The 15,060-nt window shown below is 41.2% G+C and overlaps 1 protein-coding gene across 3 annotated transcripts in view; it reads left to right on the top strand.

Annotated features, from left to right (window-relative positions):
* The window catches only part of LOC111960096 (sodium/potassium/calcium exchanger 2-like), a 140,829-nt gene that overhangs the window by 56,310 nt on the left and 69,459 nt on the right, over window positions 1-15,060 (top strand). For 2 of the 3 annotated variants that reach the window (XM_023982006.2, XM_023982005.2), the window contains exon 3: window positions 9,376-9,417. The exons of the other annotated variant lie outside the window; for it this stretch is intronic. In XM_023982006.2, the coding sequence (XP_023837774.1) occupies window positions 9,376-9,417 (42 nt within the window). The remainder of the gene's footprint in view (window positions 1-9,375; window positions 9,418-15,060) is intronic. 3 annotated transcript variants of the gene reach the window in all.

The raw sequence follows: 15,060 nt of genomic DNA, 5'->3' as shown, positions 1-15,060 counted from the left end.
CCATTTATAGACAATTTGTCTTACCGTGGACTGATGAACATCAAGGCTTTTAGAGATACTTTTGTAACCCTTTCCAACTTTATGCAAGTCAAAAATGCTTAATCTTAGGTCCTATGAGATCTCCTTTGTTTGAGGAATGGTTCATATCAGGCAATGCTTCTTGTGAATAGCAAACTCCAATTTTGTGAGTGTTTTAATTAGGGCTAGGCAGCTCTAACCAACATCTCCAATCTCATCTAATTGATTGGACTCCTGACTCCAATTCGTTTTTTGGAGAAGTCATTAGCCTAGGGGTTCACATACTTTTTCCAACCTACACTGTGAAGGGTTAAATTATGTATTCAATATAGACAAGAAAATACAATAATTTGTGTGTTCTTAGTGTAAGCACACGGTGTTTGTCTAGATGACGATCAAATATCATTTGATGACCAATTTATGCAGAAATCCAGGTAATTCCAAAGGGTTCACATACTTTTTCTTGCCACTGTATATGCCTTATTTTTTTTAAAAGATATAGACTGTTAGCTTTTATTTGACACCCAATTTGACATGCTCATATGAACTTCACATGTTGGTGCTCATGGGTCCTTTTAGATGGAAATGTCAAGTAGCAGTGGTGGGAAAAGTATCCAATTGTCATACATAAAAGTAAAGATACCTTAATAGAAAATGACTCAGATAAAAGTAAAAGTCACCCAGTAAAATCCTAGTTGAGTAAAAGTCTAAAAGTATGTGGTTTAAAATATACTTAAGTATCAAAGTAAATGAAATAGCTAAATTCACACACTTATCAACAGAACATCCCTGGTCATCCCTACTGCCTCTGATCTGGTGGACTCACTAAACACACATGCTTCGTTTGTAAATTGTATCTGAATGTTGGAGTGTGCAGCTGGCTATCCATGAATTTAAAAAACAAGAAAATGGGGACATATGGTTTGCTTAATATTAGACTCCCCAAAATTACTTAATTAGTACTTTAAAGTATTTTTTACTTAAGTAAAAACACCACTCCCAGTAGTAATAGTATAGTTGTATAAAGTGTTATTATCCCTTAGGGGGAAGTAGGTTTTGCAGCAGAATCCTCCATAAAAACAGCAACATCAACCAATTTATTGCCTGTGAACTAATGTACTAATACGGGCCATACTTATCAATAAATGTATGTGCTTGAAGCATGCATTTGTGAAAATGACACGGTGTTATTTATCTGGCCTCCAATCAACAAGAGCAGCCTGATTGGAGGGAGAGCAATTTGGATTAGTGCTGTGGGCATGTGGAGCATTGCCTTGTGGGAAATCAGTGGATGTGGCATTTCCTGTAATTAGTTGTGCTTGTTAGAAAAATTAAGGGGCTACTAATTAGCAAGTGGGTAGCTTTTTGACTTGTTGTGCCTTTCCTTGAAGATCATTATTATTATCTTCTCTAGGCAAATCTAAGAAGCCTTGTGGCAGAGGCGAAAAACAGCTCAGTCTTGCTGCTCAACAGCTTCATGCCTACGTGTGTAGTTTAATGTGTATATTTTATTTTGATATGTATAGGTGTGCTAAACAGGGCTCATCTGGAAAATAGACCTTGGTCTCAGCATTGACTCCCTGTCAAAATAAAAAATGCAGATGCAGCGCATTTAGATAGTTCTTATAGGGGTGACAGACAGCCGCACTGTACGCACGTGCTGGTCGACCCTTGCAGGCTATTCACGATAACATCTTGGATTAGAAACCAGGCCTCCCATTTTCGCATTGAAAAGAGAACTAGCCTTTGGCATCTGGTTAGACTATGATAATTTATCGTTTCACCAATTTTAGACAACCAAGAGCTTGATTTGATAGCAACCGCAAGCATAACATACAGTGTTGGTCATTTGGTATTACGATAAGCTTGTGACAATTTTGTATACAGAGACCAACACATGACCAATACTGTAAATAATAATTTATTATAGCAAATTATAGCAGATTATAAATTATTACTGTATTAAAGGGATAGTGCGAGCTTTTGACATTTTTATGTCTCTGTGTGCAGTTTGAAGAAAATTGAAGGTCGTTTCGCGAGCCATTGCTAGCTGGCGCAGTGACTGGAAGTCTACAGGTCACAGTCTCAGAGAATTATTCCATTAATTTGACTTCCATTATCTCACAGGCAAATTAGCACAAAATGTAGCCTACACTGCTTACAGTGGCTTGCGAAAGTATTCACCCCCTTGGCATTTTCCCTATTTTGTTGCCTTACAACCTGGAATTAAAATGGATTTTGGGGGGTTTGTATCATTTGACTTACACAACATGCCTACCACTTTGAAGATGTAAAATATGTTTTATTGTGAAACAAACAATAAATAAGACAGAAAAACAGAAGACTTGAGTGTGCATAACTATTCACCCCCCCAAAGTCAATGCTTTGTAGAGCCACCTTTTGCAGCAATTACAGCTGCAAGTCTCTTGGGGTATGTCTCTATAAGCTTGGGCACATCTAGCCACTGGGATTTTTGTCCATTCTTCAAGGCAAAACTGCTCCAGCTTCTTCAAGTTGGATGGGTTCCTGCTGGTGTACAGCAATCTTTAAGTCATACAGCAGTCTTTAAGTCATTCTCAATTGAATTGAGGTTTGGGCTTTGACTAGGCCATTCCAAGACATGGAAATGTTTCCCCTTAAACCACTCGAGTGTTGCTTTAAGCAGTATGCTTAGGGTCATTGTCCTGCTGGAAGGTGAACCTCCGTCTCAGTCTCACATCTCTGGAAGACTGAAACAGGTTTCCCTCAAGAATTTCCCTGTATTTAGCACCATCCATCATTCCTTCAATTCTGACCAGTTTCCCAGTCCCTGCCAATGGAAAACATCCCCACAGCATGATGCTGCCACCACCATGCTTCACTGTGGGGATGTTGTTCTCGGGTGATGAGAGGTGTTGGGTTTGCGCTAGACATAGCGTTTTCCTTGATGGCCATTTTTTTCTGATCTGTACTTCTCCAAAACTTTGTCCCTGTCCTGTTTGGAGAGCTCCTTGGTCTTCATGGTGCCGCTTGCTTGGTGGTGCAGTCCCTGGGGCATTTCAGAACAGGTGTATATATACTGAGATCATGTGACAGATCATGTGACACTTAGATTGCACACAGGTGGACTTTATTTAACTAATTATGTGACTTCTGAAGGTAATTGGTTGCATCAGATCATATTTAGGTGCTTCATAGCAAAGGGGGTGAATACATATGCACGCACCACTTTTCCATTTTTTAAAGTAATTCTTTTTAGACAAGTAATTTTTTTCATTTCACTTCACCAATTTGGACTATCTTGTGTATGTCCGTTACATGAAATCCAAATAAAAATCTATTTAAATGACAGGTTGTAATGCAACAAAATAGGAAACACGCCAAGGGGGATGAATACTTTTGCAAGGCACTGAAGTGACTGAAAAAATTACCTACAGTTGCATAAATCGTTCAATCCATTCATTCATTTTGGTTTCCATGCTGTGTGTATTGGTCCATTTCTCTGTAACATTCTTTGTTGAAACCAGGCCAGGAATAGAATATAACTGGAGGGTGCTTACATTCAAACTGATCACTTGTTGGCGATCAAAAATCCTTATTGGCTTAAATTGGGGAGCTGGTTGATTTCTTTTGCACTGACCCGGGTTGTAATATGTGTTGAGTTTATCAATGACCTGATTAAATGTATGCACACTTTTACGATTAACTGGTCTGTGCTGTACTTTCCAACACTGGAAAGTACAGTGAATATTAACTGACTGTAAATACATTTTAACATCCAGGACAACTTTTACTTCTTCACCCAGCTCTTTTTTTGGAAGACACAAAATAAGAAGAACATAGGCTATTGGTCATTAGATTCGTCTGTAATTATGGAGATGCTTTTTCATTTGTTTTATTTCTTGACTTCAGATAGCGGTCTATTGCACAGTTTATTTTTTAGTCTAAGGTATTGTAATAGTTTTGCAGCATGTACTGTATTATTGTTAACCTGCAACAAGCATCCCAGCGGGGTATTGGCACTTTATTTTTCAAGCGATATTCTGATCTTGAATTAGCCTATCTATTATTTTCTTTGTACTTCCATGGTTGGTTTCACTGACTTTCTCCTTTAACTGCCCCTAATTTACTCATTTTTACAATTTCCGATGACCAGAGATTGAGTTTGTTGGAGAGGATCAGCGTAAGCAAAGTGAGGTGTAGAATCACGAATCTACAAATACTACACAAACAGACGTTGATTGATTAATTGATTGATTGGAGACACTAGCGGGATAATGCTGTAAATACACAGTGCCTCATTTAATTTCCCAAAACACAGAGCCCTATACATGGTATCAGAGACCAGCAGCCTTCCAGCTGCCAGTTCAGTTCCATTCCCATTTTTGTGTCGCACAGCCATCACATTTGTGTCGCATTTTTGTGTCGCTTGAACCAGCAAACAGGAGTCCTCCTCCCTAACCTCTAGGCTACTGCTGTCCCACGAGCTAATCCCCTCATATTTGAATGAGTGGATGTGAAATTCAGATCACTACAATTCTTCTACTTTTAGGACTTTTAGTGGATAGCAGAAGTTGCACAGGAGGAACAGGAGGTCAGTTTTACACATAATAATCCATAATCCGTTTCCAGGAATGATCCTGATGTGACATTACATAAGAACTGGGACCAGAGCTGTCGGGATTAGCACGCACAGTGACTCCAGAGGACATGCTAATCTCCCTATGTGATTATTAGTCATGATATTTAACACTGGCTTAATGAGCAAAGCAGTATTATCTGGCATATTTTCCCGTTCCATCTGCCTCTCTGGGTTTCCTTTAACAAAGGTACAGAGAATTTAAGTGGATTTATTTTAAATCAGGGATTATTCAACAGATATGGAATGACTAAGGAAGGTTTTAGCAGTTCAGTCCTGATGAATCTGAACTAAAAGGGAGCTCTAGGTCCTTTTGTTAGATAAAATGTTTAGGTGTTGGAACCCTGTGATGGGGATGCTCATTCGATCCTCGCATGAGCCTTACACACTTCTACTCCCTCTATTCCAGCCATACTAAACAAGCGGATCACGGTCTGGACCCGCACCCAGAATGGGGTCGATACGGACCACGGGTCCTGACTTAATAATTTTTGGGTTGTGCATTGGGAGTTTTCGTCTTATGTCATTCACTGACAGACCTTAGAGAGCTATTCATAACCTGTCAGAAATGTCCAGTTGATCAACTAGTGCATGTTAGCTAGGTAGGTAAATTAGGCTGCTATCTAATCCCCAGGGCCCACATTGATTTTGTTGAGTCACTCGGGTATCATATGAACGCACATAAGACAGCAAAATGCGTAGAATTGCAGGAGATTTTGTTTAAAGCTGTAACATTTTCTCTCCACTCCATGAAGAGCTGTGTAGAATTGCATAAAATGTGCTTTAAAATGGCAAAATATTCACTCCGCCAACAATAGGGGTGTGAACAGTTTGAACAGTTTGAGGTCGCATGGGTTGCAATGTGGGGTTTATTCCTACACTGATAAATTATAATGTCCATCCGGACCACCTAGGAAATGTGTGTGTGACCGGACATTCTCAGATAGTAGTTGAGTACGCCTGCTATACTCTGTCTCCCTGCTTCTGCTCCTATCCTGTCATAGAAAATAATACAACTATATTGGGAGTTTGGTTCAACAGGTTTGACAATGCATTGCTTGCCAACCAACCCTCAGCCCAAGCACACATAGATTTCACTGTGGGAAATGCAGCTCTCCCATGTTTAGAGGGGTTCCATGTTTAGAGGGGATGGAGTTATTTTTTATGCAGTGAGTATGTGAATTGATTAATTAATGAATGCAATGACAAAATCTGCAACCTATGCTTTAATGTCCTTTATCTCAAGGACATTATCAACAGCAATATTTCAATACTTATTCATTGTGTTTTTTAGGAATTTTTTTTGTTGGCAAAATTCATTTTTTAAATTTCATTTTAGGATTTTTTCTAACTTTTAACAGGGAAGACATTGAGACATAAAGTTGGAAGTTTACATACACCTTAGCCAAGTACATTTAAACTCAGTTTTTCACAATTCCTGACATTTAATCCTAGTAAAAATTCCCTGTCTTAGGTCAGTTAGGATCAACACTTTATTTAAAAAATGTGAAATGTCAGAATAATAGTAGAGCGAATGATTTATTTCAGCTTTTATTTCTTTCATCACATTCCCAGAAGTTTACATACATTCAATTAGTATTTGGTAGCATTGCCTTTAAATTGTTTAACTTGGGTCAAAGGTTTCGGGTAGCCTTCCACAAGCTTCCCACAATAAGTTGGGTGAATTTTGGCCCATTCCTCCTGACAGAGCTGGTGTAACTGTGTCAGGTTTGTAGGCCTCCTTGCTCGCACACGCTTTTTCAGTTCTGCCCACACATTTTCTATGGGATTGAGGTCAGGGCTTTGTGATGGCCACTCCAATAGCTTGACTTTATTGTCTTTAAGCCATTTTGCCACCACTCTGGAAGTATGCTTGGGGTCATTGTCCATTTGGAAGACCCATTTGCGACCATGCTTTAACTTCCTGACTGATGTCTTGAGATGTTGCTTAGGCTACTGTCAGGGTACTTACTTTGATTAAAACAAACTTTGTTGGGGGACTGATTCGGGTTGTAATATGAGTTGAGTTTACACTGAGTGTACAAAACATTAAGAACACTAATATTGCCCTCAGAACAGCCTCGATTTGTTGGGCATGGACTCCAGAAGGTGTCGAAAGTGTTCCACAGGTATGCTGGCCCATGTTGACTCCAATACTTCCCACAGTTGTGTCAAGTTGTCTGAATGTCCTTTGGGTGGTAGACCATTCTTGATACCCACAGGAAACTGTTGAGCGTGAAAACCACAGCAGCGTGGCAGTTCTTGAAACAAACTGGTGTGCCTGGCACCTATTACCATACCCTGTTCAAAGGCACTTAAATCTTTTGTCTTTCCCATTCACCCTCTGAATGGCACACATACACAATCCATACACAATCTGGCCTGTTTTCCGGACCTCTGGCAGTCTCTATGGGGGTACCACAGGGTTAAATTCTCGGGCCGACTCTTTTCTCTGTACATATCAACGATGTCGCTTTTGCTGCGGGTGATTCCATGATCCACCTCCACGCAGACAACACCATTCTGTATACATCTGGCCCTTCTTTGGACACTGTGTTAACTAACCTCCAAACGAGCTTCAATGCCATACACCACTCCTTCTGTGGCCTCCAACTGCTCTTAAATGCTAGCAAAACCAAATGCATGCTTTTCAACCGTTCGCTGCCCGCACCCGCCTGCCCGACAAGCATCACTACTCTGGACGGTTCTGACCTAGAATATGTGGACAACTACAAATACCTAGGTGTCTGGCTAGACTGTAAACTCTCCTTCCAGACTCATATCAAACATCTCCAAACCAAAATCAAATCTAGAATCGGCTTTCTATTTCGCAACAAAGCCTCCTTCACCCACGCCGCCAAACTTACACTAGTAAAACTGACTATCCTACCGATCCTCGACTTCATCTACAAAATAGCTTCCAATACTCTACTCAGACTGCATCCAATTTGCTATCACAGTGCCATCCGTTTTGTTACCAAAGTGCCTTATACCACCCACCACTGCGACCTGTATGCTCTAGTCGGCTGGCCCTTGTTACATATTCGTCGCCAGACCCACTGGCTCCAGGTCATCTATAAATCTATGCTAGGTAAAGCTCCGCCTTATCTCAGCTCACTGGTCACAATAACAACACCCACCCGTAGCACGCACTCCAGCCGGTATAACTTACTGGTCATCCCCAAAGCCAACACCTCCTTTGGCCGCCTTTCCTTCCAGTTCTCTGCTGCCAGTGACTGGAACGAACTGCAAAAATCGCTGAAGCTGGAGACTTACATTTCCCTCACTATTACATTTCCCTCTAACTATAAACATCAGCTATCTGAGCAGCTAACCGATCGCTGCAGCTGTACATAGTCCATCTGTAAATAGCCCACCCAATTTACCCTACCTCATCCCCACATTGTTTTTATTTACTTTGCTGCTCTTTTGCACACCAGTATCACTACTTACACACCATCATCTGCTCATCTATCACTCCAGTGTTAATCTGCTAAATTGTAATTACTTTGCTACTATGGCCTATTTATTGCCATACCTCCTCATGCCATTTGCACACACTGTATATAGACTTTCTTTTTCTTTCTATTGTGTTATTGACTGTATGCTTGTTTATTCCATGTGTAACTCTGTGTTGTTGTTTCTGTCGCACTGCTTTGTTTTGATGGAGGAATTCAGATGGAGGAATTCAGATATGACGTCTAGGGCTGGGAGTTAACAGGGACCTCACGATATGATTTTTATCACAATTCTTAGTTACTGATATGATATGTATTGCGATTCTCATGATTTTCACGATTCTATATGTATTGTGATTCAATATGGCAATTTTATTGCGATTTCATGTTCCAAACATTTTGCTCACTGTATTGATTTTAATAAATCAGCCCAATCTAGTTTGTATTTTTTTCAAATTGTCGTCGTCTGCTGCAGAGATGCATGAGAAGTTCGTTTTGATAAGTCTTTGAAATAAAAGTGATGAAAACATGTTGGCTCACTATTTAAAACAAAGATGTAGAACTAGCTATAGAAGGAAAAATACCAGAGTTTTGGAGCAGGTACAGCCGACTAGCGCCAGCTAACTCTACTTAGAATAAAATAAAGTACACAATATATACTGTATATCTTTTTACAAATAGATTCTTGGAGTCAATGTATCAATATAATTTCGGCCAAAATAATATTGCGATATGTAACTGTATTGGCACAACAATAAATCAGCACAATCTACCTTTTCATTTTAAAAAGTTTTTGCCGCCGTCTTGGAGCTAGAATTGGGATCATGTATGCTAAACAATGCTGATACAAAAAAGCATAACGGAGAGCAATGTATAGTACAGCAAACTTAGCAAATGAGGCAAACATGGTAAGTACATGGGGGCGGCCATCTTCATGTATGTCCGCCATTACTTTAACTCCTTTTTCCCCCATGGATTTGCCTATAGTTTGGGATTAAGAATAGCTTGAGTGGTTTTCCATTTGGCTGATAAATCTCAAGAGCCTGCTGAGAAACACATTTTTAATCAGGAGCCTATCTTGGTCAGCTATGTAATGACTGACATACAGTAGACACAGCACTGCAGTGGTGTCAGTCTCTTGAATCCATTCTCGTCAAATCATCATCACTACGACACTAATGTCTCTCTACTGTCTTCATCTGCCTGTCTCTGGATTGTAAGGCATGCTTCACATCTATGTGCTCTTTTTCTTTCTCCCTCTCTCTTTTCTTCGATGTGAAGGCTGTGAGTCCCGGGGCACCAGAGGATGAGAGCAAGCTGTCGGTAGGTCCTGTCTGGTTTGTCTATGTGTATGTCTGTGTCTCTATGGCTAGTCTAACTTCTTTCTCTCCTTCCATACTGTACTCAAGAACCATGCGTTCTCTGTTTTATGGGTCCAACCTGCCTGTAGTATCTCTATCTCTCTCGTAAAACTTTTTTATTGAACATTTATTTAACTAGGCAAGTCAGTTAAGAACAAATTGTTATTTACAATGATGGCCTACCTCGGCCAAACCAAGACAACGCTGGGCCAATTGTGCGCTGGCCTATAGGACTCCCAATCACGGCCCGGATGTGACACAGCCTGGATTCAAACCAGGGACTGTAGTGACGCCTTTTACACCAAGATGCAGTGCCTTAGACCGCTGCTCCACTCGGGTCTGTCTTTGCAATTCAAATATTACTCTCTCAGGACGTCACTAGTGCTACTGTGAGTTATTATACAATGATGCCTACAGTTTCAAACACTTGAAGACCAGTTAATATATCCAAAATGCTAAAAATAAAGTTAATGATCAGAGAGTGTTTTGCTAAAAGTCCTGAGAACCAATATAGGCAACAATGAAATATTAACTTTACATTTTGTCCAAAAAGGCCCCAAAACTGTTTTGAACAGCAAAAGGAGAATTCTCAGCGGATTCCACTAAGCTGCATCCTTGTGGCCTTTCACAAACAGCGCAGACAGTCTTGTGCGTCCCAACCCCCTCACAACCATATGGCCTTAAGAATTAGCAGCTGACACCTCCAGATTGGGCCGAAGCATCACCACAGGCCAGCCAAAGCGGGCACACTCAAAACAGCTGACGCCTATGACGGTGGCCGATATCCCACATATCTCAAGTTCAGCTCAAACCACCAGAGTAACCTTGGCAAGGCTATTTTGGCGATATCATGATGACCACTTTAGCTGTAATCGGTTGCTTTAACCTATGGAGTGGTGCATTCTGTCTGATACCCCTGGCCCTGTGCCTGTTTTAGCATTAGCTGCTATTGAATTAAGCTTACATTTAGCATGAAAGCTTCTGGCTTTCATGCAAAGGATGAACGGTGAATCATATGCAACAGAGTCTCATTAAAGATTATGGTATTAGGCACAGTAGACCTGTCAGAAAGGGCTTTGATTGCTGTGTTGGAGGTGGAACTGCGTTAGAGCTAACACATCCACAAGCGGCCCCTGACAATATACTGTACCTAAAGCGGACATTGCCATTGGCTGCACAGAGTTGCATTAACAGAAATTCCATGCAGCCTTAACGAAGGCAGTTGACGAAACGTGTTTTACTAGCCTGAGTTACAATACATTTTTCACATTGGAATTTTACAAACATTCACATTAATTGTGTGTTTGGTGTAGGCTTACCTTGGCCTGACAGTTTTAATAGCCGTGTAATTCTCTCTCAGAAAAGTTGAGAATTCCCTGTCATGTAGAGAGACAAGGAAGCCCAGCTAGCTTAGCTAGCCTAGCTAGCCTGTAGCCTCAAACGGAGGATGCTAACAAACGTATTCAACGCTACAGGAGTTGTGTTTATTTTGCTTTATTCCGGGGCAATGTGGATCTCCCAGACTTTCAATATAGCAACTGTTTGCTTGCAGAAGACTACAGTAGCAAAGTGGCTACTCTTAGCAAACATGTAGCAGACTTACACAAGCTACTGGGGAATCCACGGCTGCTTACATTTTCTTTCTCTTCAACCCCAGTAGCCGAACGTCGCTCTGGCCTGGTAGAAGTGTCACTGCCGTGTCGGCTCTCCATAGCCGACTGGCCGGTACTCTGCAGGGATCCCTCCCCGAAGGAGTCTTCCCCTTCCCTTGAGAATGGAGTTAGTAGGATGCTCCTGAATGACTTGGTGGATGTTCCTGTTCTCAATCCTACCAACCAGCCATGGAGATATGTCACTCGCAGTGGAAGTCGAAAACAGCAACCTCTGGCAACGGGGGCCTCCTTGTCGAAGTTAAGCCCGGACTGGACTCAGTCTAGAAACAGCTTCGCTGCCCTGAATCCAGAGGTTCTGGCGCCTTCTTCCCTGGGGGTTTCTGATATGAGATCGGATCCGGAGGTACCTGCGCCTTCTGTTCTGTCTCCCTCTCCTGTGGCTTCTACCTCAGGTTCAGATCCTCAGAGCTCCCCCTCATCAGACCGTGAGACTGTCTAATACTCCATCTCATTCATCATCCACGATGTATACTACAGCTGGCTCGGGTCCATCGGGTCCCACCGCCCTTCAGTCCTCGAGAGGTTTGTGAAAGAACGGCCGGACCTCGTCGGCCATTGCACTAGCTGTCGCCATTCGCAGCTCTATGGTAAGAAACATCTCAGTTCCTGGGGCAAAAACCCTTTGCTATCCTGGAGCATAACAAGGCTGCTTCCAACCATTCAGCGACAGCTGCCGGGAGCTGACACAGTCTATGTGGGGTCTAGGAGGGCTATGACTAACTCGGAACTGCTGAACATTTATTTTAAAGGAGGGCTAGCTCTGAAAAATTCCCAAAAGCTGGCAATTATTTCAGGTCTGGTACCAACGTTGGGCCGTGGGTGTGGAAGATTCAGCAGGCTACTAGCATTACACACCTGGCAAAACGTTTCCTGTAGCTCTGTTGGAATATCTTTTGTAGATAACTTTGACACCTTTTGGAAACAGAAGATGCTCTACATGAATGACGGAGTCCATCCAAATCATCTTCGCTCCTAGACTCTGTCCACACATTTCAAGGCTGCGTTGAGACAATGACTTATCAATGACTCAACCCCAGCTCAGATACCGTTGTAATGGTGAGTTGTAGTAATGCTGCAGAAAATGTACATAATCTCAGGTGTGTTGGCAGTCACAATGAAGTAACTTTTATGTCCCTCTAACTCCCCTGAATGCCTCTGTCGATCCTATATCTATTGTATACAGTAATCATGTGTCTATGAACCAGCGTTATATTGTTAGCACTGAGGCGGTGTGCCCTAGTAGGAAGTCCACTGTGTGCAGCTCACCCTGAACTATCAGCTCAAACATACAGTAAATAATAATACGCTTCCCAGTAAAGCAATACAAAAAATCTAGCATTCCAGAAAAGTGATAAAAATAGCCTACATTAACATATATAGCCTAAGTGACAAGGTTCATGAAATCAATAACTTGCTAGTAACAGATGACATTCGTATTTTGACTATCTGAAATTCACTTAGATAATACATTTAATGATACAGTGGTAGCAATACATGGCTTTAACATCTACAGAAAAGACAGAAACACCAATGCGGTGTTGCAGCCTATATACAGAGCCACATTTCTGTAAAGCTTAGAGAGCATCTCATGTTAAATACTATTGAAGTAATATGGCTACAGGTTCACCAGCCTCACCATTCTTGAGGGAAGCTGCTATAGACCATCAAGTGCTAACAGTCAGTTTCCGGAAAATATGTATGACATGCATGTGATTTTCAACAGAGGTATATTTTCTGGGTGACCTTAATATCGACTGGCTTTCATCAAGCTGCCCACAAAAAAAATCTGGTTAATCTGTAACCAGTGCCTGAAACTTTGTTCAGGTTATCAGTCAACCAACCAGGGTATTTACAAACAACACAGGAATTAAATTAAATCATGCATTGATCACATCTTTACTAATGTTGCAGAAATCTGCTTTAAAGCTGTATCCAAATCCATCGGATGTAGTGATCACAACATAGTAGCCATATCTAGGGAAACCAAAGTTCCAAAAGCTGAACCTAATATAGTATATACACGAGGTCATACAATACGTTTTGTGGTGATTCCTATGTTGAGGATATAAATAATATTTGCAGGTCTGTGGTGTGTAATGCGGAGCAACCAGACGCTGCACTTGACACTTATGAAATTGCTTATTCCAGTTACTAATAAGCATGCACCCATTAAGAAAATGACTGTAAAAACTGTTAAATCCCCGTGGATTGATGAGGAATTAAAGAGAGGGATGAGGCAAAAGGAATTGCAAATAAGTGTGGCTGCACGACCGATTGGCAAACGTACTGCAAATTCAGAAATCATGTGACTAAACTGAAAAAAAAGAATAAACTATACTGTGAAACAAAGTATAAAATATATAAAGAATGATAGTAAAAAGCTTTGGAGTTTGCAAAAAGGCAAACTCAGCTCCATCATGCCGACACTACACATCCAAGTATAACTGTCCAAATTATTAAAGACAAGCATTTGTAATTTTGATTTCTGAAAAGTAAGTGTGGAAGAGGTGAAACATTATTGTTGTCTATCAATAATGACAAGCCACCTGGGTCTGACAACTTGAATGGAAAATCACTGTGGAAAATAGCGGACGATATTGCCACTCCTATTTGCTATATCTTCAATCTAAGCCTACAGTTGAAGTCAGAAGTTTACATACAACTTAGCCAACTACATTTAAACTCAGTTTTTCACAATTCCTGACATTTGATCCTAGTAAAAATTCCCTGTCTTAGGTCAGTTAGGATCACCACTTTATTTAAAAAATGTGAAATGTCAGAATAATAGTAGAGAGAATGATTTATTTCAGCTTTTATTTCTTTCATCACATTCCTAGTGGGTCAGAAGTTTACATACACTCAATTAGTATTTGGTAGTATTGCCGTTAAATTGTTTAACTTGGGTCAAACGTTTCGGGTAGCCTCCACAAGCTTCCCACAATAAGTTGGGTGAATTTTGGCCCATTCTTCCTGACAGAGCTGGTGTAACTGTGTCAGGTTTGTAGGCCTCCTTGCTTGCACATGATTTTTCAGTTCTGCCCACAAATTGTCTATAGGAATGAGGTCAGGGCTTTGTGATGGCCACTCCAATACCTTGACTTTGTTGTCCTTAGGCCATTGTGCCACAACTTTGGAAGTATGCTTGGGGTCATTGTCCATTTGAAAGACCCATTTGCGACCAAGCTTTAACTTCCTGACTGATGTCTTGAGATTTTGCTTCAATATATCCACTTCATTTTCCATCCTCATGATGCAATATATTTTGTGAAGTACACCAGTCCCTCCTGCAGCAAAGCACCCCCACAACATGATGCTGCCACCCCCAGGCTTCACGGTTGGGATGGTGTTCTTCGGCTTGCAAGCCTCCCCTTTTTTTCCTCCAAACATAACGATGGTCATTATGGCCAAACAGTTCTATTTTTGTTTCATCAGACCAGAGAACTTTTCTCCAAAAAGTGTGGTCTTTGTCCCCATGTGCAGTTGCAAACCGCAGTCTAGCTTTTTTTATGGCGGTTTCGGAGCAGGGGCTTCTTCCTTGCTGAGCGGCCTTTCAGGTTGTCGATATAGGACTGGTTTTACTGTGGCTATAGATACTTTTGTACCTGTTTCCTCCAGCATCTTCACAAGGTCCTGGGATTGATTTGCACTTTTCGCACCAAAGTACGTTCATCTCCAGGAGACAGAACGTGAGCGGTATGACGGCTGCGTGGTCCCATGGTGTTTATACTTGCGTACTATTGTTTGTACAGATGAACGTGGTACCTTCAGGTGTTTGGAAATTGCTCCCAAGGATTAACCAGACCTATTTCTGAGGTCAAGGCTGATTTCTTTTGATTTTCACATGATTTCAAGCAAAGAGGCACTGAGTTTGAAGGTAGGCCTTGAAATACATCCACAGGTGCACCTCCAATTGACTCAAATGATGCCAATTA

Source organism: Salvelinus sp. IW2-2015, linkage group LG37 (genome assembly GCF_002910315.2).
Source record: "Salvelinus sp. IW2-2015 linkage group LG37, ASM291031v2, whole genome shotgun sequence".
NCBI lineage: Eukaryota > Metazoa > Chordata > Actinopteri > Salmoniformes > Salmonidae > Salvelinus > Salvelinus sp. IW2-2015.
Note: the sequence above shows the minus strand (reverse complement) of the source record. Positions and strands in the feature narration are given on the sequence as shown.